The sequence below is a fragment of the Pan paniscus genome, chromosome 2 (assembly GCF_029289425.2).
Source record: "Pan paniscus chromosome 2, NHGRI_mPanPan1-v2.0_pri, whole genome shotgun sequence".
NCBI classification, from domain to species: Eukaryota; Metazoa; Chordata; class Mammalia; order Primates; family Hominidae; genus Pan; species Pan paniscus.
Genome location: NC_085926.1, coordinates 29,427,054 through 29,454,849, shown reverse-complemented (window position 1 = coordinate 29,454,849; position 27,796 = coordinate 29,427,054). Strand labels below are relative to the sequence as shown.

At 36.5% G+C, this 27,796-nt stretch overlaps 1 protein-coding gene across 12 annotated transcripts in view; it reads right to left on the bottom strand.

Annotated features, from left to right (window-relative positions):
• Window positions 1-27,796, bottom strand: part of RBMS3 (RNA binding motif single stranded interacting protein 3) — a 1,476,433-nt gene that overhangs the window by 536,403 nt on the left and 912,234 nt on the right. For all 12 annotated transcript variants that reach the window (XM_034956011.3, XM_055109591.3, XM_055109592.3 and 9 more), the window contains one exon: window positions 14,490-14,548. In XM_034956011.3, the coding sequence (XP_034811902.1) occupies window positions 14,490-14,548 (59 nt within the window). The remainder of the gene's footprint in view (window positions 1-14,489; window positions 14,549-27,796) is intronic.

The following is a 27,796-nucleotide window of genomic DNA, read 5'->3' as shown; positions in this document are numbered from 1 at the left end:
ACGTAAGCTATTTGAAGAAAAGAAAAGAGGCTGGGTAAGTAATTGGGATAGAGTGGCCTCTTCAGAGGTCTTAACCTTATCCCCACTGAGCAAATATGGGAGGCAAGCCAAACAGAACTTAAATAAGATGAAAGAGAGCATTTGCTCTGAAACGACCACATAGGCCCTTTAAAGAAGCACATGGCTCATTCTGAGTCCTGAGAGTAAGAGAAAGTATCAGCTGCACCTTGTCTTTCTACCACAATAATTCTGAGGCTATTTTCCCACTTAAAATTTATTTAACTGCAGCTCACTTTAAAGTTAACCTAGATAGAAAGCTAGACATTTGCCAACATAAGTGCAAAATTGAAGTTAGCAGAAAACCATTCTCAAAATATAAAAAAGGAAAATGATTTTAAATGGAACAAAATGATCAAAATATTTTCAAAAGGAACATGTGCTTTCATAGTGCAATCTCCATGTTTTTTATATCTATATTCAGTGACAAACAGAACTAGAACCCCTAATCGATACTATTTATAGTGGGATGGAAGTGGGAGAATAAGAACTACTACATGTTTCTATCAAATTGTCTGCCTTTATGTGAACTCAAAACATTGTGCTTGTGTCTAATTGTCATTAAAAACATCCAGGATCATTTACTTCTAGTCTTACTTATTGGGATTATTTTATGGGAGAAAGAGTGAAATAGTGGAGAGACCTATGCTTCGGGAGTTAGACAGACTTAGGTTTGGATGACTATTTGATGTTTGACACATTTCACAGCATCTCCTGGTTTGTTTCCTCATGAGTAAAATGGGAATAATAATAATTTTGTTAGTTACTTGATGTCCATTCAACAATGGTATAGGCTATTGAAAGTTGAAGATGCACATGTCTTCAATGGCCAAGCAGGTATACAAATGAGTGAAGCGGGCTGGTTTTAAGAAAATAAAGGATAGTTTAGGTTCCACTAAAAGGCATTCTAATTTAAATACTTTTAACAGTATTGTAGCCAAACAAAATTCCTTCCCTAGACAAATTTGCCCTTCTGATGAATTACAGGAATGTTCTAAGAGACTTCTAGACTCAGTATGCTGATGGGGCTGAGCTTCAGAGTATGTTAGTATAAATATATCTCTGACACGATAACTACCGCTAACCATTTTTCTGAGGACTACACAGCTCTTCGTTTACTCATTTTCTGCTCACTGTTAAGTAGGGCTTCTCTCCTGGGCAAGCAAGCCAAAGACACCATTCATGATCCCTCCCCTTAGGATTGACTTTCCCCTCTTTTTTGAGTATTTTTATGTTTATGTTTTGAGTTTGGGTATTGGTTCTTTAGTCTGTTTTATTTGGTCCACTGATTGGTTGGTTGATAGGCTGATGGGAGATAGGTTGAAGAGTTTACCTTCCATATTTAAGTAAACTCAGACAGGAAACAAAAGATAGAGATGTTGGTAAATGCTAATGCAGATAGGGCTGACCCTTGATGCAACAAATGGCTGCGGTTAACAGAAGCACCGTAAGTCTTCCTCCTAAAACGGATAAATTAACCTCGGGCTTGCAACAGCATCGGATGTTTTCACAAATTTATGTGTGATACTGGCTTTCTATTGTCTACAGAAGATCACTTGTAAACTGGAACCATCTTATCTGGAAAGATATATTTTATATGAATTTTTTAAAATGTCTGCAACAGTAAACAGAGACAAAGGGTTGGCTCTAAACTAGTAACTTTTGAAAGACGCACAGAGTGGAAATATAGACTGACCTGGACACCATAAAGGAATGTACTTAGTTGTACTAATAATCCATATTAATAAGATATAATATGTGGCAAATACAAAGTGGACATGTTAAACTTTCATGGAGATTTTAAACATATACACATGATATCAATGCTTGAACAAGCTTTTATTAGATAATCGTATATGCAGTGTTAACTTGTTCTTACTTATCTTAAATTACTTCTCACAACAGCAGACAACCACAAAGAACCTGACAACTCCCTAAGGCAGAACAACTTCCCCAGGACTTTTCGGTTTATGTAACATAGCAGATGCTTAATTACAAAGAACTATGGGGATTTCATTTCAAGATTCCTTTTTACATTTTATTAAACTAAAATATAAACTTTTAGGTAAATCTTTATATAACAATTTTTAAACTCTCTTTGAATAAAAATACCTCATAAATGTTTTGTCCCTGTGATACACACACACACACACACACGCACAGATGTACTGACATACACGTGTAATTATATAGAGTCATGCATCACTTAACAATGGGAATACATTCTGAGAAATGTGTCTTTAGGTGATTTCATTATTGTGCAAACACCATAGAGTTTACTTACACAAATGTAGATGGTATAGCCTACTATACACCTAGGCTGTATGGTATAGCATATTACTCCTAGGCTACAAACCTGTACCGCATATTGCAATACTGAATACTGTAGGCAATGGTAACACAATCATAAGTATTTGTATATCTAAACATAGAAAAGGTACAGTAAAAACATGGTATAATCCTATGGGACAACTGTCATATATGAGTTTTGTCGATGACCAAAACATCATTATGTAATACATGACTATATATGTAGAATAAATATGTAAATATATGTATATATAATAAAATTATATATATATTTATATTTCACTTGGAGTTATTCTTATTTGGTTCAAAACAATAGCCAGAAATTGAGATAGACTGAGAAAATTTCTATTTTTTATATGGGAATCTTTGACTTGTTAAGTTGTCCTCTTGTCATATTCTCAATTTTATCATCTGCTTCCCTATAAAAAGAAATAGTATTACCAATAATTTCCTTATATCTTAGATGTGAAATTAGGAATTTTCTCACTTTGAACCCCTCGTCATTCAAAAGAATGTATGGGAAGATTGAGAAAATTTTATGCCACAGTGTCTTAATACTATTTTTTTTAATGAGCCTACAAATTCTACCTTATGTAATTCTTCTTTTTTACAAAAAAAAAAAAAATCCTTCTCATTGATTAAAAGCTACAGTTTTTGGTTTATCTATTGTAGCAAGTGTCCCAAAGACATAAATTCCAACGTGCTTTATATTTCCCGTGGAATTTCACCACATGATTTCATTCAGTATATCTCAAATATGGTTATTTTTCACATCACCCTTAAGCCCAAGGCCCAGTGTGTTTTTTGACAGTTGCTTCCCTAAAATCGTTTGTTTCAGCTGCTGCTCTTTGTATTGTGGACGAGACCTGAGAATATGAACAGCTGTGATATCTGCAGCTTAAGCTTCCTATTGTTTATCGAAAGAAATTGTGTTTTTAAAAGTGGCATAGAAAAAGTGTTCCAAATATGCTTTATGATACGGGTTTCTGCTAATTCAGGGCTGATGTCAGCTGAATGACCAATAGGTCTATCTGTATGCCTAGCAGTGAAAATAAACTGCCTTTTTCTTAAGAGAAGTAGAAATTAAATGAAAACTTTGTAATTTTCTCTTATTCCACAACTCAAGGAGAAAATTATACCTGTTTCTAAAATGATCATATTAAAGTACTTATATTGCCAATATTTTATAGATAAGCAGGCATCTGAGCTCACTTATAGTCCTTTGAAGAAGCATATCAAGTGGTACATTCACCTTTCAAACTCTATTTAGGTTTTTGTAGCTTTTTTTGTTTTGTTTTGTTTTTCAGCTATGTACATGAGTTTTTCTCTTTCATACCCCAGAGTTCTCTTTTCTTTACTAAAGGGAAGGAAAAAGAATAGCTATTTAGAATCAATATGATTAACTAATAATAAGAACAATGGCTAGCACCAAAGCAAATGATGATTGACCATGCCTTAAATGTTAGATGCTTTTACCATAGTTTAAAAAACTAAGGAGTCAAGAATCTTTAGGCATTTTTTTCCTTTAAACTTGTAAAACAATATTACAGAGTGAATAGCATAACAAAGGAGTGAACAAAGAAAATTTTTTTCCCAGAACCTATACAACTCAACTAGAATGAATTCCATCACCTGTCACTGCGATGGAATTTGCTTTATCTCAAACACACCAGGTTTATAGGCCCTAAAAAATCTTGAAGCTATCATATAGCCAACACCAAAAGGTATCTTTCACACCTTTAAGACATCCTTTAAGTACTTATACTTTTTGCTATTAACGAAGCTAATCTCAATAAACACAAGTCAATTCATAAAACACACATTTCTTACACTTAAAATGTACTCAGAATGGCATTAAATTATGTAAGTTACATACAAGCTCTAAACAAGTTGGTTCCTAGAAGGTATCCAAGTCCAAGGCCATAGAAACATTTGCCTGATGTATGTACCCGGCATATAACAAACATGGTTCCATGTAGTTCTGAAAATACCTTTGTATTGCAGGTGTAGATAACCTCACTTGACAGTTGAAAAACAGATGTTCAGAGATGTTATGTGACTTGTCCAAGAAAACTAAGATCATAACTTAGAGAATTTCTTGGTATAGACTTCAACTAGAAAATTTTTGAAGAACTGTGTCTTTTTTATATTTAAAAGGTTATTTACATAGTATTACAAGTTTACATAAATTTTAGTGAACTGAATACACACATATATCATATTTGTGCATTATACATTATTATATTTTGTATATCATTTTAAATATACATTAGTATATACAATTTGCCATGTATTAATAAAATCATTAATGAACAAAAATAGCTTTAAACCATTAAAAAGAATAACTCCACATTAACAAAATAAGTACTCTGAATTAAGAATGAATACTTTTGGCCAGCCGCAGTGGCTCACGCCTGTAATCCCAGCACTTTGGGAGGCCGAGGCAGGTGGATCACCTGAGGTCAGGAGTTCGAGACCAGCCAGGTTAACATGGTGAAACCCTGTCTCTACTAAAAATACAAAAATGAGCTGGGCATGGTGGTGCATGACTGTAATCCCAGCTACTTGGGAGGCTGAGGCAGGAGAATCGTTTGAACCCGGGAGGCAGAGGTTGTGGTGAACTGAGATCGCACCACTGCACTCCAGCCTGGGCAACAGAGCAAGACTGTCTCACAAAAAAAAAAAAAGAATACTTTTAGAGAATAACTCTGAGAAACATATGCATCTGTATGTCTTTGGTACTCTTCCTGTCTGTACAGGCCTATGGAACACATACCTGGCCAAGCTTGTGCTTTCCATTGATATAACATCAAAGGGTCTCAGAGACAGAGGTAAAGCACTGGGATCTAAGTGACTACTCAGAACTGTCCTGCATCCTCTATACTTCGGCAATAATCCTAACTACCTGGGTCCCAGGGAGTTTATAATCTAGAGGAAGGACACAAACTAATCATAAAAGCATGAGAGATGGGGTATCCTTAGATCTTTGCACACAGATGGTGCCCAAAGGAGGTGGTTTTGTAAAGGTGTTTAGATAGGATGAGTAGAGTCTTGGAGGACTTTTTGAAGCAATAATTTACATAGACTACTAGAGGTAGGAAGAGAGAGCATTTTATGTTTATCAACATGAGTCAAATTCTTAAAATAGGGAAGTGAAAGACAGGAGCAAGGAAGCAAACAGAATACCTGGACGACAGTTTCTGTTTAGTCAGATAACATGGATTAGTAAAAGTAACATTCAGTTTACGGGTGAAAGTAATGTAACTCTATCATTTTATTTTTAAGCTGTTTTATATTCCTCAACAATTATTTTAAAAATGTTTTCGCAGGCTGGGCGCAGTGGCTCATGCCTGTAATCCCAGCAATTTGGGAGGTTGAGGCGGGCGGATCATGATGTCAGGACATCAACACCATCCTGGCTAATACAGTGAAACCCCATCTTTACTAAAAATACAAAAAATTAGCCAGGCATGGTAGAATGCGCCTGTAGTCCCAGCTACCTGAGAGGCTAAGGCAGGAGAATCACTTGAACCCGGGAGGCGGAGGTTGCAGTGAGCCGAGACTCTAGCCTGGCTGACAGAGTGAGACTCTGTCTCAAAAAACAAGAAAAAAAAAAGTTTTCCCAATAAAATCATTTCTGCACGTTCTGCATGTACAAAAGCATTAGGGAAGTAGGTTACAGTACTAAAGGCTATTGAATACAAGTTGATGCTTAAAACAGCAATGCTGATGTTATATTTCATATTAGTGGATAATTTTACTTTTGTCTAATATGTATATTAAGTGATTACAAGCAAATGCTGAGTAAATATATAGCTATAAAACCTGCTGAAAAACGTGTAGCTGTATGACTTCCAAAACATAAATACCTATTTTGTTTTACATTTATATCAAGGACTTCACAAAGTTAACACTAAATAATCATAACATAATTAATATCCTGATATTGGAAATAATAAGTTTGGAAAGCTAATTTTTGGCAGAAGTATTGCCTTTAGTTGTAGTTGTCTGGTTGGGTTGTAGACAACAAATAAAGACCATTTACCATCAAAGTGGATATTCTTTCCGAACTTGGCTGTAAGACAATAAAAATTGGTATTTTCTTAAAAGAGTCACAGGATAAAAATTCTACGTAAAATGTACCTACAGGACAATTCTGAGTAAACTTGATGCACTAATGAAGGTTCCAAAGTTCCTGTATATGCTAACCTTTTCTGAAATGAAAACAAAAGCCAATATCAAAATCAAATAAAGCAAACCTTCAAGTTTATATATTGATGACCTATGACTAGTGGTAAACTTAATACCAGAGTAGATTAGAGTAAAATTCACAAAAAAAGGCTAGGGAAATATTACACACTTCATATTCCAAAGAGAAATATAATTTAAAATGTAACTTTTTTTTGTCTTTTCTTTTTTTCTTTTTTCTTTTTTTTTTTTTTTTTTTTGATGTGGGCGGGGTATACCTAATCCCATTATATGAAAATTGAATAAATGTGTTTTTCAAGCCATTTTGCTTCTCATGAGCTTCTTGCTCAATAGACTGTGAGCCCACCTGGTGGAGGTGATTATTCTTCTCAAAATGTAATTCCTCACACTCATAAATTTCACAGAACATTTATTTTAGTTTCCACTGCTTTCAAGAAATAAAGGTACTAGAAAAGAGGCTTTCCATGGTGTTGGTTTCTTCCTTTACTTGCTTGATTTCCATGTGGACCAGCCCTGGAAATGTCTGTTATCCGCCAGAGTTAAATAGTTCCACTTAAACATTTCACCACAAATGCATGTCAGTGTCACTTGTTAAAACTAATCCATAGGTAAAGGATACCTCATGTCCTGTAATTACTCTACCTAAACATATAACAAAATATAATATCCTGCCCTCCTTCCAGGTTCAGGGGGTTCAACACAGAAATCTGTATTTCTGACCGGGCGCAGTGGCTCACACCTGTAATCCCAGCACTTTGGGAGGCCAAGGCAAGTGGATCACTTGAGGTCAGGAGTTCAACCAGCCTGGCCCACATGGTGAAACCTTGTCTCTAATAAAAATACAAAAAAAAATTAATGGCGCATGGTGGCGCGCACCTGTAATCCCAGCTACTCGGGAGGCTGAGGCAGGAGAATAATTGCTGGAGGTGGAGGTTACAGTGAGCCAAGATCGCACCACTGCACTCCAGCCTGGGTGACAGAAGAAGACTATGTCTCAAAAAAAAAAAAAAAAAGAAAGAAATATGTATTTCCCTCACATGTATAAATATTCCATCAGTGCATAAACAAGAAAAGTAAAATAAAATTGATGAATTCCAAAGTCATCCAAGTGTATGGCCTAATATTTATTCACCTAGAAATACTTTCAAAATGTATAACATGATTGTGAGTCTAGAACTGCTAAATGGATTCAGTCCAGTAACAAAGTCACACCACTCTCTGAGACAATCTAGATGGGCTCTAAATCCTCTCTATAAAATAAGTGTCATATGCAGAATTATTTCTCTTATAGAAGAAATAACAATTTATGATTTTATTTAATAATGAATGAATGAATGAATATCCTTCATGGATGATTTCAGAACTTTTGGATACTTGTCTCCAATTTTGATTTTAAGGGCTCAATGTAATGTCAAAGGTAACATAAGCTCCATAAATATAATTTAACCAGCCTGTGACAACAAAGGCAAAAGAGAGTATTTCAAACCCTCAGAAGTGAGCTGGTATGTTTGGCACACTCTATCTACTCTTATATCCTATGGTTAATAGGCATGGAAACTTTCTACGGAATATCCATTACTCATTCCCTCTACTCTAAACATATAGCCTGTCAGAAATATGATGGTGGTAAGGCTGGTGGGTGCAGGGAGAAAAGGGAAACCAACCTTCAAAAGCAGGAAGGCATAGACAAGTGAATTCATTTAAGATTTACACCTTGTTTCCAATAGCTTTCATTTAATTTTCCCTGACTTTTTAATTTAGCAAATACACTGATCCAGAAGGAAAACACATGGGGGAAAACAAAAGCCAAACAAGCAAAAAATGCAGTGCAAATCTCTGTGACTTGTACAATAGCTCTTATTTAGTCCTTGTGTTTGAATATCTGAATGAGAACTGTGGTCTGTTTTTCATTACTCCCCATCTGGAGCTGTTACTCGCTTTGTTCAGCAATTTCTGGTCATTTTGGCTTGATGGTGACTGCTTTGTTGTATGTTGCCATATTATACGGAATGAAAGCTGATGCAGCCACCACCCAAGAAAGAATAATCTTGAAAACGAGAGGTTATGTTGAAAGTTCCTGATAACCCCTTCTGGAATAAAAAAGTGAGTAAGCTTACCTAGGCCTGACTACTGTCCCTAACTTACAGGGTGTGGGTGGGATTCAGGAGACCATAAAAGCTTTTCTTTTAAATGCTAAAATAGGATTCAATTCTGTTGGTTTAATGCATTAGGTTAATTTTGATACCTTTTCTTTTTATCTCTAAGGAGACAAGTTCATGGACTTTCTCATACCTTGGTAAAGACTAACTTACACACAATATGCTGTACGTGTAACAGCTAATGAAGAATTGAATTACTATCATGTCTTTAAAAATAAAAATAAACAAATCCCTCAGTTCATAATGTTTAGATTTAATTGTATAGCCTTTGCCTGGAGATAAAGTTGCAAAGGATTCAAAACCAAGTGTCACAGAGAAGACCAAATCCAATTTGTGTCCTCTAATGACGACAGTCTTGATGCTCTTAATGATTTTGTTTGAAAAAGGCACCTCACACATCCTGTAATTTCTTTCCTAAATAAAGCAATGGTCAAGAAGTACTCAACCTCTGCCTATTATTTTAAAAAGCAAAACATGTTATTCTCTCCTAATTCTTCACTATTTTCATCTGGAATTATTTTACAAAAATGAAGAACCATGTAGTCATGAGTTACTCAGGTTCCATAGAAAGAACAATCAAAATATAAACATAATTAAAACCAGCTTAATTTTTCCAAGAGCTGTATTTTTTTTCTTGCCCCAAAAAACTACAGAACAGATTTGGAGAAATGTTAAGATAATAATAATAATAATAATAATATATCACCCATAAGCCCACCATGTTAAAACAAATATTTTTGTCTTGCTTGATATTGCCAGTATTTTATACAAAAGTAACAGGAGATATCGTCAAACATTTTCCATGTATTAACTTTGTTAATCATCACAACACACTGTGAGTGAGGCTCTGTTATTACTTTGCTGATGTTCTTACCTTGCAGAAGGCACAGTGCAGTTGACTAATTTACCACAGGTCACACAGCTACTAAGCAAAGAGGCAGCGTTCAACCCAGGCAGCCTGGATCTACCACAGTCATAACCACACTGATCCTGACTCTCAAATATTTACATAGCTCCATGTTCAGTGTACACATTATTTTATATCCTTTTATATTGATTTAACTTCATATAATAAACATTTTTCTAGGCTTGGCATAATCTAGTCTTTATGACTACCATTTTAACAGCTACATAACAGTTGTATATGCTCCATAAGCTAGAATTTGGATGCTTCCTATATTTTTTCCTAGTAAGGAAAACGAGAGTGCTCAAAGTTGTACATAGATACATAATTTAAAACATATGTTTAGATAACATATTTGAATAAATATTCTCAACAGACTAACTAGTTTCAACTGTATGCTCTTTATTGCTGTTTCCATACTGACTTTAAAAAAGCTGTACCGATTTAGCACGGTACCAATGAAGAATGGATGAACCAGTTTCAGAGTGAACAGCATGAATGGCCTACATGTTATAATGTTTGCTACTTCAGTGGTTATAAACTATCACTACATATTTCTTTAATTTGCATGTTTCTCATCACTACCTAACTTACCCTGAGGACACTACTTCCTTTGTAGCCCTCTCAAGTTTGAGTTTTGTTTCTTTTTTTTCTCCCACATCCTTCCTCCCACTGGACCTGTAAGTGGTAGTCCACTTTCCTCCTTTCTCAGTATGGTTTCTCCCCTACCTAAAATCTCCCATTTAGAATCTCACATCATCAAATTTTATAACCAACTAGTCTTCATTTTCATCATGGTCTACAGATCCCTAGTATCATTTCCCATCCCATTATTTCTCCACAGATACTTTTTGGATTAGTCACTTTTTCTAATACAACTCCTGTTTCATTCCTTGGCAATTCCAATAAACATTTAGATGATTGTTTCAATACTCGTTCTTATCAGTTCCTTGAACCTTTCCATGACCTCATATCTTTCTCCTATTATTCCCTTGGTCATCATGAACAATTATACACAATTTTCTATAATTGCTGTCTTTCTAATCATATCTTCTCATATCTATGTCAAGGTCTATTTTTTGAAAGGAAAATACTCTAGTATACATCGGCATATCATTAAAATAGTATTTTTCTAAAAAACAAATAAGGGATAGTAGTATATTTTTGATCATGATTTGCTGACTTACAGGGCACCTCCCCCATGAGGTGCTTGATGAAGGTTGTGATTCACTCACCACTGCTAAGAACAGACTCCACATGCTGAGGATAAGCAAGGCAATGGGAGGCTTTTATAAGCATATAATGGACACACGATCACTTTGCCTTCTTCGTATTACCCTCAGGGCAAACGGTCTAAATGGTGTCCAATTTCTTTCTTTTTTTCGAGACTGAGCCTTGCTCTGTCACCCAGGCTGGAGTGCAGTGGCACGATCTCAGCTCACCGCAAGCTCCGCCTCCTGGGTTCATGCCATTCTCCTGCCTCAGCCTCCCAAGTAGCTGGGACTACAGGCACCCGCCACCATGCCCGGCTAATTTTTTATAGTTTTAGTAGAGACAGGGTTTCACGGTGTTAGCCAGGATGGTCTCGATCTCCTGACCTGTGATCCGCCCATCTTGGCCTCCCAAAGTGCTGGGATTACAGGCGTGAGGCACTGTGCCTGGCCTAACCACTGTCCAATTTCTTACAGATGCCTTTCTTTCTTTAAGTGATTTTCCTAGGCTGTTCCACAGCCCCGTCTTTTCTCCTTCCCTCTCTTCCTTCCTTTTTTACCTCCTTCTCTTACTCCTTTTCTTCTTCCATATTTATTGGTGAGACCAGTATTCATATCACTAGAGATAAAAGTATTTTGAAGCAGCAAACTCAATATTTTCATATTTATTTAAAATCTATGTATTTGTAAGATTATATTAATATGTAATGTTCACAAAAAGTTGATATAAAAAACAAAGAGAGATGTAAATTCTAATATTTTCTTTTAGCATCTCCAATAAACAGTCTTGTATCACCCTTCACACATCCCACTTTGGAGGTAAGTTTTCTATAGCACACAGGCCCTGTTTCCACTGATTTTAGGAATCTCTCTACAGAAACAGAAAATTAAATAAGCTGTTGCAAAATAGCGTGGATAGGGATTTTAGGAGCTGATGTAAGGATAAGGATACCCATAGTATAATTTGTCCTGATAAGCACCCACACTCCCACTATATAATTTGCTTATGGAGACCCTGACCACCCATTTTTAGTTACATTCCTTTTTCTTCAAACCTTCACAATTATAGAAGGGTACAGTTTTTGCATGTTGGCAATTTACATTTTCGTGGTCTTCAGAGCTGTACTGTGACAACAGATATCAGCATGCTTGAGCAAAACTCTGCATAAGGAAGTATCCCTTCATATTGACCGCTCCGGTTATGAGTCTATCTATTGAGGTTTCCAGGTGTTGCTTACCTGTGCAGTATTTGTGCTTCTGATTGGTGCTTGATCAATATTATTAACTGTCTGACCCAAGACTTTGTATATGGGTTGGGCAGGTCTAGATGCACTATAATTCGCATTCTAATGCTTCTAACATGCCATATGCTTCCCACAGGCCAAGAGTGACAGAACATCCCTTGGTCATGGCCCAGCTTTCTTCTCAAATGTTCTCCAAGTTCTCAGCTGCCCACCCTAATTCACTCCACTCCATTTCCCCTTCTACACATTATTCTTTGGTAATCTTATCTACTCCTTTGACTTCAGTCAGCATCTGTAGCCCTGGGTTTTCTTACAATTTCCTCTTTGACATCTTCCACATGGTTGCCATGCCAGAGACTCTAACTCATCATGTCCAATACCTTCTCCCCAAAACCTACTACTACTACTTCTGGACTTCTTACCTCACTAAGAGGCACAGGCATCTTTCCCAATCAGAAGACTCAACATGTATGTAGGGTTTGTTTCATACATTCCTCTCTTTCACTGTTAGAGTCAATAGCCAACTCTACCTTTAAAAACTTTCATGGTGAACCCCTTCCTATTACCCTAATAGTAATAGTTAAGCTGATTTTTTTCTAGTTTCTCTATTGTACTATGGCTTTAAAGCCTACTTTTTTTTGTTTCCACTCTCTCCCTTTATATTTCAATTTCACACACCTTTGCTGAAATAACATTATGAAACACCTGCAGAATCATATTTTGTCTGCTCAAAATTTTAAATTTTAATTTTAAATTAAAATTAAAATTTAAAATATCCAGGATATCATTTAAAAACCTACAAAATTTTAAACCCTTTCTTGTTTCTGTCCTCACTGGTACTTTTTTTTTTTTTTTTTTTTTGAGAGGGAGTCTTGCCCTGTAGCCCAGGCTGGAGTGCAATGACGCAATCTCGGCTCACTGCAACCTCTACCTCCTGGGTTCAAACGATTCTCCTGCCACAGCCTCCCAAGTAGCTGGGATTACAGGCACCTACAACCGTGCCCAGCTAATCTTTGTATTTTTAGTAGAGACAGGGTTTCACCATGTTGGCCAGGTTGGTCTCAAAGTCCTGACCTCATGATCCACCCTCCTCAGCCTCCCAAAGTGCTGGGATTATAGGCGTGAGCCACCGCGCCCAGCAGTACTTTTTTTTTTACAGCTACATGGGTCTACTCAATTACATTCTGAAATTCTCTCTCCTGAACATCCACCTGTCCCAAGCTCACCCATTCTACCTTGACTCTATAAACTTCATTTCCCAAAAAGAAATCTCTATGTTCTCCTCTAACAGTGGTTTGTCGATAATTCTGTTTTAGATACCGCTGTTACACCCTCACATATATTAAGGTGATATAGTAATCCTAGTAAGGATATTAGAATTAGTTTCTTGGTTTTCTTGGTATCTTTTCAACTAGGACTTGAAACTATGAGGTGGAAGAAATCATGTCATATTATTCTTTGTCTTGTAATATGTAGTTCATTTCTGAGTTTATAGAAGACATGGAATGTTTTTATTTTTTTAATTGCTGAATTGAATCTGACTACCATTATGCAAGTAGGTGAGGAGATACATATACAGGAGTTTCTGAGTGTTCTTTCCTAAAACTTGTGCACATTATGTTTGTATATGAAATAGAGGCAGCGTTTAGAATGAACGTGGCTGTGCTATACTTCTTGATTTCAGTGTTACAACAAAGATTAGATTAAAGGAACAACAAACAGCATGTTACAAGAAGCATTCCAATTTTCCAGTAAGAACTGAGTCATGCAAGAGAGACCATACAGGTTCCACAATTAATCTAATGCAACTTTTAAAAGAATATAGGACTCCCAGACATGAAGAAACATGAGCCACAGATATAGTCCAATGACTTCAGAAGTATTTCCAGGAAAACCAAAAGCCTGTCTTCATAAGATACCAACTCTGAAATCCCTGAGATGCTTATAGCTGAAGCCTAATACAATAGGCCCATCAGTAAATTTATTCATAGTCAACCAATGTTGCTAAAGCTTTAAAGAACAGAGAAATTAAAATGTGTTTTGCATGGGGAAGTTTTCCCCAGAGTTCCTCATTTTTATATAGGAAATCAATTTGCATCACTGATGATATCATTCACATCAGACACCCCAAAGTTGTTAGGAGGTAATTTAGTTTTATGCTGAAGCAATTTGATACTTGTTCTCATTTGTGATTTTCATTTTGTTTGTTAATGAAAAAAATTAATGAGCAATGTTACTAGAAATACAACTTATCAAAACATTGGCATCATTAAAGAGGTTTTCCATACTATGCATTGTGATCATTGTGCAGCTGGTACCTGGACCTCCACAATGGAAGAACCATTAATCAGATAGCATAGGCAAGATTTCAGGGTACAGATGCCCTTACACATACCTTTGCACTGATTTGTGTTTTTGTCAAGAATTGCCTTTGTAGATACAATTTTTCCATACCTGAAAGAGAGAGAGAAAAAAATCCATGTTATTGTAACCCAGTGAAGACACTTAAAACACTCTAATGAACATCGGGGCACACACAACTGAGCATGGATAAACCAAGAAAACAAGCTCTGGATTCCCATTTCACACCTGGATGATGTCCTTTCACCAGTTCTCCTTTATAACTTAGGAATGTTCTTCCCTATGTAAGCAATGGGTTGAGCTTCAAAAATAAACTTGTCAGGCTGTCACAGGCAGCCAAAGGAGGATCACATGTGATTGTGATCACAGTAAATCGCACTCTGTGGATTCATGGAAGAAAGCATGGACCTTGGTGCTAGACTGAACAGGGTTTGCATCCAGCTCTGACTCTCACCTTGTGTTGTAACACTGCAGAGTTTAACCCAACTTCACTAAGACACAGTTTCTTCATCTGCAAAAATGAGAAGCTAAATATGTCAAATCTCCTAGTTCAATCAACATTTATGTCTTTGGGAATCCACTATATTAGGCTCCAGGAGCAATGTAATATAGTAGTTAAAAGAATACACTGGGGCACCAAACTATCATGGTTCAAATCCTAATTTAGCCTGGGTATATTTGGTTGGCTAAGTAAGTAATATGTGCTTTTTGCATCATTTGATCATCTATAATAATATAAATATATTTATTTAAATAATGATTTGAATTATTTGTAATGATATAAATATTTTTGTAAGTATATAAGATGAGGATAATATTGTCTTCTTTATAGGCTTTTTGTGAAGGTAAAATGGGGTTTATCTAACGTGCTGAGGACAGTGGCCGACACAGAGTAAGTATTATTAATGTTAGCTCTTCTTCCAATGATGCTCTCCCTGCTATCAGCTATATAAAAATGTCTCCAGCCCTTGGCATTCTCTGAGAATGATGAGAAGTGGAAGGGGGTAAAGATTCTGTCCCCAAAGCTTCAAACATTACTACTTAGACTGTCAAAACCTTCCACTGAGAAAATTGACATGTAAAGTTATTTGCTAAAAGATAATTACATTTACAGTTTACATCGTTAGTTTTAAATGTTAGGAATTTCATTATGTTCTCACTCTACCTAATTGTACAGATACTCACCTGTTCGAAGCTTTTTTGTTTGTTTCATATTATCAAAATGACTATTACCTCATGCCTATTACCACATGAGATTATTCCCTTTAAAAACTCCCAATCCTCCCTTTCCCATCTCCCCCAAAACACTCTTTTTGGAGCTCTATTTCCCCCCAAGAGTCTCTCTGTTGGGAAAATAACCAGCAAAATAAAATCATATTTGAACAGTCTCTTTACTAGACAATGATTCATCGTACCTACAATCATACCCATTAACTAGCTGTAATGTTAGCTAGGTTTGAGCTATTAAGGTAAATAAATATTTGCAAAATTGTATGTATCTTAGAGTAGAAAATAAGGGATAAGAGAAGAAAATGTCACTGCATCTTTTTTTTCCACACCAAGCACCATTAATACAATATGTGAGAAGTAAAAATCAGAAAAAGAAAAAAAATTAGACCAGGTATAACTACCTTACACCAGGCACATAAACCCTTAAGACAAAAATCCTTCTTAATTGGTTTATAAAGGTGTTCCTGAAATTTTTATATAAGAACCTTCTAAACTGAAATTTAGCTCTGTCTTAAATATGAAATTAAACATTACTGTGTTTCATAGTGGATTTCATCTCACAACTGGACTGTTAACAATAGTCAATGGCATGCATATTGTCCTACTGTATCAATATTACAAGAACGTCCTCTACTGCATTACATGTAGTATATGTAATCATTTTTACAGCAAAAAATGTTAAATGTTTTCTTATGGAAAGCATTTGTGAGTATTTTGACAAGTAACTTTTTTATAAACAAAGAAAAAGAATTGTATTTCTCAGAAATTATTACAATATTACTATCAATGGAAAATCACACACACAGTCCAAAAAAGCAAACCATACTATTTCTTGATTTCCTTATTTCTAAACACTCTCTAGGCCAGACTTTCCGACAGCACAGAATCACAAAACAATGGAACACAACTCAGAGTACTTGACGCAACATCTACTATGACTGGAGTAACAGGAATGTCATTCCATGGCTCCGTTACAACATTCTGCATTAACAATTAATTTGCAAAGCTAGGATATGCTTTAAACAACAAGAGAAGGTACTTAATGGGCCACTGGTTACAGTTCATGTCTGAACTCTAAGGATGACAAACAGGTACTTTCTGCGTGACTGGCTCTGTATTCTCTGTGATCTGCAAAGTCAACAACTGATGTAGATAAATAAGGTTTAGATTTTTTTTTAAAAGACGTAACCACCATAAACACGAGACCCACGAATGTAATATACCTATGAAATTATGTTTTTATCAAAGTATACTAGTAGATTAGAATGAAAACTACTCTACAGATTAAAAGTACATGATTTTATACACTCCAAAGGAAAATAAAAATTTCTGAAGTAAAAAAGTATGCCTTCAGGTATATAACCTCATTTACTTACTCTTTCCCTTCTTAGGGTTTAGATCAAGACCTTATGTCTTCATAAAGTTTTTTCTTCAACTATGCCACCCACCATTGGAAGCAGAAATCTAATATTAGAGAAAATCATGTGACCAAATTGCTGAATAATGCCTGGAAATAGACACCTGAGCACAAGTCCCATGTGCCTCCTGACTCCAGAAGCTTTCAGACAAATCCAATTCACTTATCTAGCCTTTCATTTCTTACAGCTAGAGGAGATAAAATACTATCCACAGTCTACTTCCTTGGGGGTTTGAACTTTTCAAGGGAAACAAATAAATGAAGTAAATACATTTTACACTATAGTTCTTTCTATGTGGGCCTTCTCTAGCCAAAGTAGGAACTCCCTAATACAGCACTGCAAAGATGCTTTTTGGCAACCCCATACCTACATATTCACCAACTATCCTGAGTGCTCATATATTCTACAAATATAGCCAGGTCTCTAATGACATTATCTTTATATTCAAATACAGCCAGGTCTCTAATGATATTTCTTATATTCTATTTTCTTTATATTCTAAGAGTACGCTTTAAAAGAGTAGCTAGTCTACAGTAACTATTTGCTTATTACATTTTTGAGTTTTCATAATTGAATTTTATAAACGCATATATTGTCTATCAACTTTTTAAAACACTTTTACCCTAGCTTGTCAATACAATTTTCATATTTAATTTTTTAAGAGAAATAGCCAGTTCTTTTCTGGCATTTATTCTTAAACAGCATCTGAGTCAAACTATATTTGTTGATACACTTGATTATTCCACATACAAGCCTAATTTAAACTAATGGCATCTTTTATTTTCGAAGCTGAAGAGAAAATAGAGTTATTATGGGTCTACTCTTCATGAATTATGAAGACATCAAATTGGTGGGATCCTTCAATAAAGAATTTATTTTTAAACCCTTTTTGCTGAATCACCCACTGTGTATATTAATTCAAAAAATACAGGCAGAGACTGAAAATAGAGTCTCCGCAGTCAATTAACTCTCAGCTAACTCATTTTTCACATGCCTTCTATATTGATACCAGACTAGAAAAAGGTATCACATTTATTTAATGGATGAAACATTATCCTTTTAGCAAATGTGGTTGTTTGCCTACTTCTAGATGGCTCATTCATTCTTTGGCATTTGGGGATGGTAATGGAGCATATCTGTAGCTTTAGGGACCCAGTTGGAATGTTGTAGGGCTATCTCTCTGATGGAATACATCAGCCACGTTTCACCTACAAGTTTACAACCCATTTATATTCTGAAGTTTTAACAAGTTCAATCTACAAATGGGTCATCAAAGTCATGCATAATTGTTATGGACTGAATTTTGTCCCCTCAAAATTAATATGTTAAAATTGTAATCCTCACTACCTCAGAATGTGACTGTATTTGGAGACAGAGCCTTTAAAGAGGTAATTAAGGTAAAATAAGGTTATACGATAGCCCCGAATCCAATATGATTGTTGTCCTTATAAGCAGAGACAGGCACATAAAGACCATATGAAGTCATAGAGAGAAGGCAGCCATTTACAAGAAAAAGAGAAAGGCTTTAGAAGCAGCAATGGTGCCAATACCTTGATCTTGTATTTCCCACTTCAAAACTGTGAGAAAATATATTTTCATGAAGCCACCCAGTCTGTGGTACTTTGTTATGGCAGTTCTAACAAACTAACACAATAATCTTCTCTCCGAGGCCTCCTGAGCTTTGCAAAAAGAACAGAGGTGAGAGGATTCATCAGACAAGACATCTTTTTAAAATGCTTTGCTCAATGATTTTGCACTTGTCCCTTCCAAGCTCTTACCTAAGACCTTCAAGCTCTTTCTCATCTAACATTTGTGTATGATAACAGAAGCCTAGAAGTCTCACAGTGTTACAAAGAGCAGACAACAAATAATCCAGAACCTGGTCCTTGGTCTTGTAATCTGGGCAGTGTTTCTTTCCCCGGAAAGATAATCAAACTCTGTGATCATGCATCCACACTAAGTAAACTTTGCATGTCAATTGTGCAAACTAAAACGTCTTTTATTAACATACTATTTCGGGCTAATACCTTACAAAGAACACAAAATAAGATTATCTAGCTGGGAGATTTGGAGAAAAGTTCCTAGAAGAGGAAGTGTTTGAAGAAGGGGCAATATTTTGTCAATGAGGAATGATTTTTATATGTCTTAGAGATTAGAAAAACAATTGTTAAAAAAATGAGTCTTTTTTCACGTCAGTGTATTACTACTTAGCAAATTTCTATTTTCACGCTACAAAGAGCTTCACCAGGAACCTAGGGCTACAAACAGCATTTCGAGTTTGATATACTCAAAGTAAGTGGTTCTCCATGTTTAATGGGCAGCAGAACCTCTTAGGAGGCTTATCAACAAAGGTTGCTAGACTCCACCCCCAGAAATCTGACTCAGTAGATATGAGGTGGGCCTGGAGAGTTTGCATTTCTAACAGGATCCCAGGTAAGGTTGATACTGCTGATGGTGCTTCGAGAACCACTGCTCCAAAAGACTAACACACAAACAGCAAAGAATGTGGTTTGTTATTTGCAATACTCCAGAGACTAAGGGAACTTTCTTTTTCTTTCTTTTTTTTTTTGTTAAGACGAAGTTGCTTCTGTCGCCCAGGCTGGAGGGCAGTGACACGATCTCGGCTCACTGCAAGCTCCGCCTCCCGGGTTCACGCCATTCTCCTGCCTCAGCCTCCCGAGTAGCTGGGACTACAGGCGCCCGCCCCCAAGCCCGGCTAATTTTTTTGTATTTTTTTTTAGTAGAGACGGGGTTTCACCGTGTTAGCCAGGATGGTCTCGATCTCGACTAAGGGAACTTTCTGTCGATATGGAGAACTACTTTTAAAACTTCAAACAAATTTTCCTTCATATAATACTTTAAATTGAAAATGGTAGGCTGGGGGCGGTGGCTCACGTCTGTAATCCCAGTACTTTGGGAGACCGAGGTGGGTAGATCACGAGGTTAGGAGTTCGAGACCAGCCTGACCAACGTGGTGAAACGTCGTCTATACTAAAAATACAAAAAATAGCCAGGCGTGGTGGTGCACACCTGTAATCCCAGCTATTCAGGAGGCTGAGGCAGGAGAATCACTTGAACCTGGGAGGCAAAGATTGCAGTGAGCAGAGATCGTGCCACTGCACTCCAGCCTGGGTGACAGAGCGACACTCCGTCTCAAAAAAAAAAAGAAAGAAAGAAAATGGTAGACTGTGTACTTTTTCAGAGTTTTGCCTGACGATATTCCTCATTTAGCCAATATAGTAACAACTTACAACTCAAGTATAGCTGTTTTGAAATTTGTTTTCAGATACCTTCTAGAAACAAAGTCCAAAGAAAACATTGGCAATGCCTATGTAAATCTCTTCTGCCACTTGAAATAACTAGTTGCTAAGTAGTAGTTTGACTGAATTACAGTGAAAATCTTGTGAGGAAAAATGGCAAGCAGATAATGATTAGTAACTGGTTTGTGCCTTTCCTTGTTCTTTAATTAGAAATAGATGTAAATCTGGCACAAAAATAGCAGACCAAAAATGCATACTTTCAAGTTCTAAAATCAAAAGAAAATCACTTATTTGCTGGTTCTCAGAATTAGTAACTCTTGGGTTATGCTTTAGGTTATATAGTTGGGTTATGTAATTTGGGGATATATATAACCTGTCACCTTAGCAAAAGTTTATGAGAAAGGGATTTCCATACCAATAGAGTCAGAAACCTCACATGCATCTGAGTACCTTCTACAACTGATTCCAATGCATTTCAGCATATTTAACATTCTTTAATATTTGGCCAACTAATATAGGAAGAGGATGAGGTTTAGAATCAATTAATATAGACTTGAATCTGAACTCTCCCACCCACATGACCTAGGGCAAATTACTCAACCCCTCAGCACCTGTTCCTTGATCTGTATGATTACTATGTTCTGTTTTCTATAGCAACTGTAAAAATGAAATAAAATAGTATGTATTAAAACTCCTAGCACAATGTGTGACATGTCAAAATTGATTCCTTTCTCTTATTAAACCCTCCCTTATTACCTACACATTTACTGTATAGCATAAAATAATAACTCAGACACTAGTATCTTACGACCATTTGATAGAGCCAGCATGTCCCAGTTGAATGCTTTTAGAGGCCCCAAGGAAGCACATGATTTAGCATTTATGCTTTCTAATTTGTACTCCAAGTCAATTCACAGTTTCTTCTTCACTCACTCAGTCTCCTTCTGCCAATACCTAGTTACTTGCTCAGACTGTTCTCCAGGCCACTTGAATGCTGTCTCCACTACCTTCCCATATGCTTGTCCCTCCTAATCTTTCCACCAGGATCCACCGCTCTACTTCAGTACCTCTATTCAACCCTGTTTTCTATTGTCTCCTTTCCTGGCCATCACCCAAGAAAGCCATTATACCTGGTTGACCGCATCTTGACCATTTCTTGGTTCTCACTGCCATCAACTCGTCATTTGTTCATGCATAGTTGATCTTGAACAGTACCCCATCTCCAGAACCATTTGCCTTCTAGAACCTAACCATGTAGTATCAATTCTCAAGTTCTTATGTAAGTGGCTTTCAGATTTTGGAGGTTTTAAAGGTCTCTCAGGAATTCATGGGTATCCCTTTCAAAGCCTCTCATCTCCAGCCCACTGTGTTTCATTTAGCTGGCACCTACTTTTATAACACTTCCTAGACACTAGCCCTTTTTCTAAGTTCTCTACATCTTTCAACTCATGTTAATCATTGCAACAAACCCATGAGGGAGGCACTATGTCTAACTACATTTTACAAATGAGGACACTGAGCCAGCCACAGGGTAAGTAACTTTCCCAGGGTCACATGACTAGGAAGTAGCAAAAGCAGGATCCAATCTCAGACAGACCAGCTACAGAGCCCAGGCTCTGCCAACACTTGTTGCCTCTCAGCTCTAGTGCCACCTGCCATTCTACTGTCTCAAAAGAAGACCTGCTTCTCCTTTTCTCCCCAATTGGTATTCATCCCTGTGATGTCTGTGACCTGTTCCCCTATCTATCACCTATATTTCTCTGAAATGTACATGCTTTTTCCCAAATGCCAGGGCTCTTTCCCCTCTGCCTGCCCTTAAACATGTGCAAATCCTTTCCATCCATGCACTGGTTATCATAGGGTTTCTCTCTTTTCATTTACTGCCAGACTTTTCTTGAATGATTGCTCTACTCAAGCTACTTCTTTCTTTGTATTATCCAGTTTCTGCTTAATTCCTAAACACTGACTTCTGTTGGAACAATACTTTGAAAAGTGAACAGTAACTTTCTAATTGGTAAAAATATTCATTTACTAGCATTGACTTCTTGGCACCATTTGACCTCCTAAATAGCTTCCTCTTGAAATATCCTTTCCCTGGGATCCATGCATTACCTTCATCTGGTTCTTTTTTTCTTGCCTGTACTTTTTCCCTTATCTCCATCACTTACCCCTTCTCTTCCATCATGTTCCAGAAAGTGTGTGTAGACAAGCTGAATCCTCAGTCCAGTTGAGTTTTGGTGCTACAATATCCACTACAGTAATAATTCTCAAAATGTAATGTGCATTGGAACATCTGGGTGGCTTCTTATAAATCTGGGGCCTCAACCCCCAAGTTTCTGATTCAGTTTGTCTGAGACTGGGCAAGAGTTGATCCCAGGACCACACTTTAAGAACAACTGTATTACAAATCTTCTTTATTATCATGCTTTGAATTCCCATTTCTTTGTGTTTCACTCTCAAAATTTCCTCTCCAGATCTGCCTTCACCCTCAATCCTCAGTCCTGAATCTCCAGTTAGAGTTATTAGATATTTCTCCTTTATGCTGAATGATCATCTCAAATGACACAACAAAGTTCAACTCACCATCTTCGCCTTTTTCTTTTCTCTGAAAGTATTTTTAGGGCAGAAACTAGTCAGGTATTGAAATGGATACTGGATAGAGACCATGAGGACCTGGAGAACTTACGCTTCAACTGATGTGACATCTGCTTGTCAGCTCAACCAGTATTACCATAAACAAATATAATCTCAGCATTTCCAGGCCTTCTGATTTTTTTGAAAGACCTTGATTTTTAGGCAAAATTTCCCAATTTTTTAAGGTTGGTTTAGAGATTTTACAAAGCAATGCAAAGAAAAAATAAAAAAATTTCCAATCTGACTGAGCCTGAAGAATCTGTTTGTGATCTTGGAACTATTGTCTAATTTCCCCTTTTCTTGCTAAATAATACAGGTCCTTCAAAACTAAATTCCATGTTTTGACTTATTTGATCACCAATTATTTCTCTCAAATCTGAATAGCTGCTGTGCTCACAGCCTGTATGAAAGCACCCAGTACTTTATTTATATATTTATCATTTTATATGTTGTCTGTTGATTCCCCCATGAGATTTTCTCTTCAATGAGACCTTCATTTTAAAGAGGCCCAGATCAGTATAGAGCTTGATGCATAATAAGCCTCCATGAACATCTTTAAATTTCTCAGCAATTTTTATGGACTTGATAACATTTTCCATATCAGAAACACCCACTAACGATTGGATTACATGTATATATACATTGTATATTACATATATAATATATATACACATACACATATACATTACATATGCTATTAACTGAACACCTGCTATGTGACAGAGAGCAGTATATATATTTATTGCAAATTCTCATGCCTACATAATTAGTTGATATTATTTTCATTTATTTAACATGAAATAATTAAATTTAGGTATATTAAGTTACTTGACTAAGTTCATGCAGCACTTAAGTTATATTGCTTATATTTAAATTCAATTACATTTGGCTTCAAAATCTCTACTCTTTCTTGGATTTCATGCTGTCCCTATGTATAGTGAATAAGCTCAGATAAAATTCAGTCCTCTGGCCAGTCAAGATGCCACAAAAAAACATGTGTAAGGTTTGCAAATTTTGGACACGACTAGTCCTTTAAAACGCAGAAAAATTACCAACATTCCTTGGAAATAACATAGCTGCATATTTACCACTGCTTGTTAGAACTTCCTTCTAAAGAAACTTGTTCCTTGAAGCAGCTTATGGCTTCACAATATGTAGCACATTCTAGTACAACTGTGTATCCAACATCAACCGAATACATAATGGAAAACATAGCTTCACAGCAGATTTTACATCTGCTATTTGAGAAGACATCAAATCTGATTCTGAAAATCCTGACATCATCTACAGTCTCAGTTTTAAGAGAAAACTCCATTAAATCTGCAACATATGTAACCATTTTCAGAGCCACATTTCAGTAGAGTGGAAGTCAGCTGTTTATAGCACATTCTTGGTGCTACAGTATGAATGTTTGTATTTTCCCAAAATTCATCTGTTGAAACCCAATCACTAATATGATGGTGTTAGGAGATGGGGCCTTTGGGAGGTGATTAGGTCATGAGGGTGGAGCCCTCAAGAATGTGATTAGTGCCCTTATGAAAGAGGGCCCAGCAAGCTACCTTGTCACTTCCATCATGTGAGGACAAAGCTGGAAGGCACCATTTAGGAACCAGAAAATGGGGCCCTCATTAGACAATGAACCTGCTGCTGCCTTCATCTTGAACTTCTCAGCCTCCAGCACTGTGAAATATAAATTTTTATTTTATATAAGCCACCAGGTTTGTAGCATTTTGCTATAGTAGCCCAAATAGACTGACAGTTGGTTCTCACTGTTTCTGCAAGCACAGTTCCAAACCACATATTAGGTTTTCAAAGAAGTTATATGTTGCTAATGAGGTGGTAGCTCCCAAGCCTAGCATGGGTCACTTAGTTTCATTCTAACCTCCTCCAAATTGTCTTTGGGCTGGGTGTGGTGGCTCACACCTGTAATCCCAGCACTTTGGGAGGCCAAGGTCAGTGGATGGCATGAGCTCAGGAGTTTCAGACCAGCCTGGGCAACATGGTGAAATCCCATCTCTACAGAAAAAAATACAAAACTTAACCAGGCATCGTGGTGCATTCCTGTGATCCCAGCTACTTAGCAGGGTGAGGTGGGAGGATCACTTGAGCCCAGGAGGCAGAGGTTGCAGTGAACTGAGATCGCACGACTGCACTCCAGCCTAGGTGACAGAGTGAGACCCTCTCTCAAAAAAGAAAAAGAAAAAGAAAAAATAAACATTATCTATATCACTAACCTCATTCTCCTCATCCCTACTCAACTGACATATCTCTCATTTTTTTTTCTCATCCCCAAGTAGCTAATTTTAATTGTGGTTATGATCCAATAGGATTTTGGGCATATCTTTATTATTAGAGATGGCAATTGGATCATTAATTGTATCAATGATAAAATGCTGTATTTTATTAGTACTGTATTGTATCGTACTATATTGTATCTTTTCTTATCCTAACAATGAGGATGAGTTCTTCAAGAGCAGAGCATAATGTTTTTGTTTGTTTGTTTGTTATATCCCTGACCCTACACATAGGGCTCAATACATGTCCATTAAATGAGTGAATAGATTAGTGGATACCATATATTACACCTTGAACATGAAACAAGATGATTAGGATGGCTATGGGAGTCAAGTATGTCTAGGTACAGTGGTATGCCTCCTATTTCGCAAAGTGACAAAGTGCATACTCTGCTGATAAAGATACATTGCTTTTTATACATTATGTTGAGCACATTTCCTTCATTTCATCCACAAAGAGAGTGAGCTATAATATCACTCAAGGGTCAAACTAAAACAGAGTTTAAAAATACTGACTGTAAAATACTTTATGAAATTTGTATTATTTTTAAAACTGCAAGGACACTCAAAGGAAAAAAAATGAGTTAAAATGCTAAAAGAGAAATTCCGTGTACTGTAGCAGCTGCTGTAAGCTTTTTAATAGATACACAGTTTTGAGTATTACTATGAATAAGTACCTAATACAAATAACTCAATGATGTATTTCTCAGGGAGATTTGTCTGTAAAAGAATGACAGTTTTGAGATGTCTGTAGAATCTTTCTGAGCTTCGTAACACTCAAATTGCATTTCTGTGGTTAAGTAATACAAGAATGCATGCTTCATTTAAAGATTCAGAACCCACAAAAGGCAAAATACACAAAGCCATATAATGCAGAAATAACTAGTTCCATGAAGGTGATTTTCATTTTTTTAAAAAATTACATACATAGAAAAAGCAGAAAAGATAAAATCAAGGCCAGCTTTTAACTCTGTTTTTCTTATTTCTAAAAATGTATAAGATGAAGTACCCAAGTGAAAGAGACCACAGCTATTTTGTCAATACGTTAATCTCCTTGTATTAAATTTTGAGATGCATACTAGGTAAAGCTGTTATTTGTCACTCCAAAAGATCAATCCTTGTGGAACTATACTAGGGAGCCCATTGTCCAGTCTTTAGTTAAATAATTCATAATCGCATAAATCAATGGTGTAGTTCAACTACCTATGTGAAAATTATTGGCTTTATAGACTCTGTATAATCCAGAGAACTTTAAAAATTCTATGTAAAATGTATATAACTACCTCACTGGTGGTGAGGTATGTGAGAAGCCCTAAAAGAGTATGTAAAGTCTTCTAGCTCAATAATAGGCTTATAATAGATACTCAAAAACAATAGTTCATGGGGTCATGCACAATCTTTTAATTGCCTATTGGTCAGAAATTTCAGGCTTATGTTATAATTAGATTCCATAAAGCATAATCAAGAAACAGAGTAGACTGCGAAGTTTGTGTAGTGCTGTCTCAAGTGAAGTATCAGTGACTTCTGGTTCACTTGTTTGCCTTAATCCTTCTCATTACTGCAGGTGTGCACACTCCCCTGAGTGCATGCCTTTCATTCCACAGGGAGTCAGTGGGGGATGTTTTACATGACAAAGAACACACCTAGGATGCCTTTTTGTTTGTGCCATTTAGGAGGGTCATGGGCTGAAGGAAAAATGCAAGAAAAATTCAGCCGCTCTCTGCATGCCAGGAAGAATGTAATGTTGTCTTATAGATCTTTTTACCAGATCAACTGTTTTTTTTAATAAGCTTAAATATATTTATCTAACTTCCAACATATGGCCCCACATAATGCTCTCAATATGACCTGATTTCTGTACTCTCACAATCCAAAGCACTGCTTTCATACTTTCTTGAAATATCTATGACTATGAATCTTTGTACTTAGGCACCTATCACATCCCATAATCCTTTAGGAGATACCCCGTGCTTTATACGTTTATGATGCAAAGGATATTTATGTCTAGTAGATATACGGTAAATGTTTCATGATTTGGTAATGTTCCTGGAGGAAAGATAAAACCAACCACACTTAATTGTGGTGTAAATAAGAAAAGGAGAAATTGGCTGGGCGCAGTGATTCACGCCTGTAATCCCAGCACTTTGGGAGGCTGAGCTGGACGGATTGCCTGAGCTCAAGGGTTCGTGACCAGCCTGAGCAACACAGTAAAACCCCATCCCTACGAAAACTACAAAAAATTAGCTGGGCTTGGTGGTGTGCACCTGTAGTCCCAGCTACTCCAGAGGCTGAAGAAGGAGAATTGCTTGAATCTGGGAGGTGGAGTTTGCAGCAGTGAGACAAGAACACGCCATTGCACTCCAGCCTGGGTGACAGAGCAAGACTCTGTCTCCAAAAGAAATTTATTAAAGCCAATCACTTACTGACAAATGCATTGTACTTGACTAATTATTCCTCTTAATTTTGGTATTTAATTATGCCTTAAGCATCCATTACAGACACTAT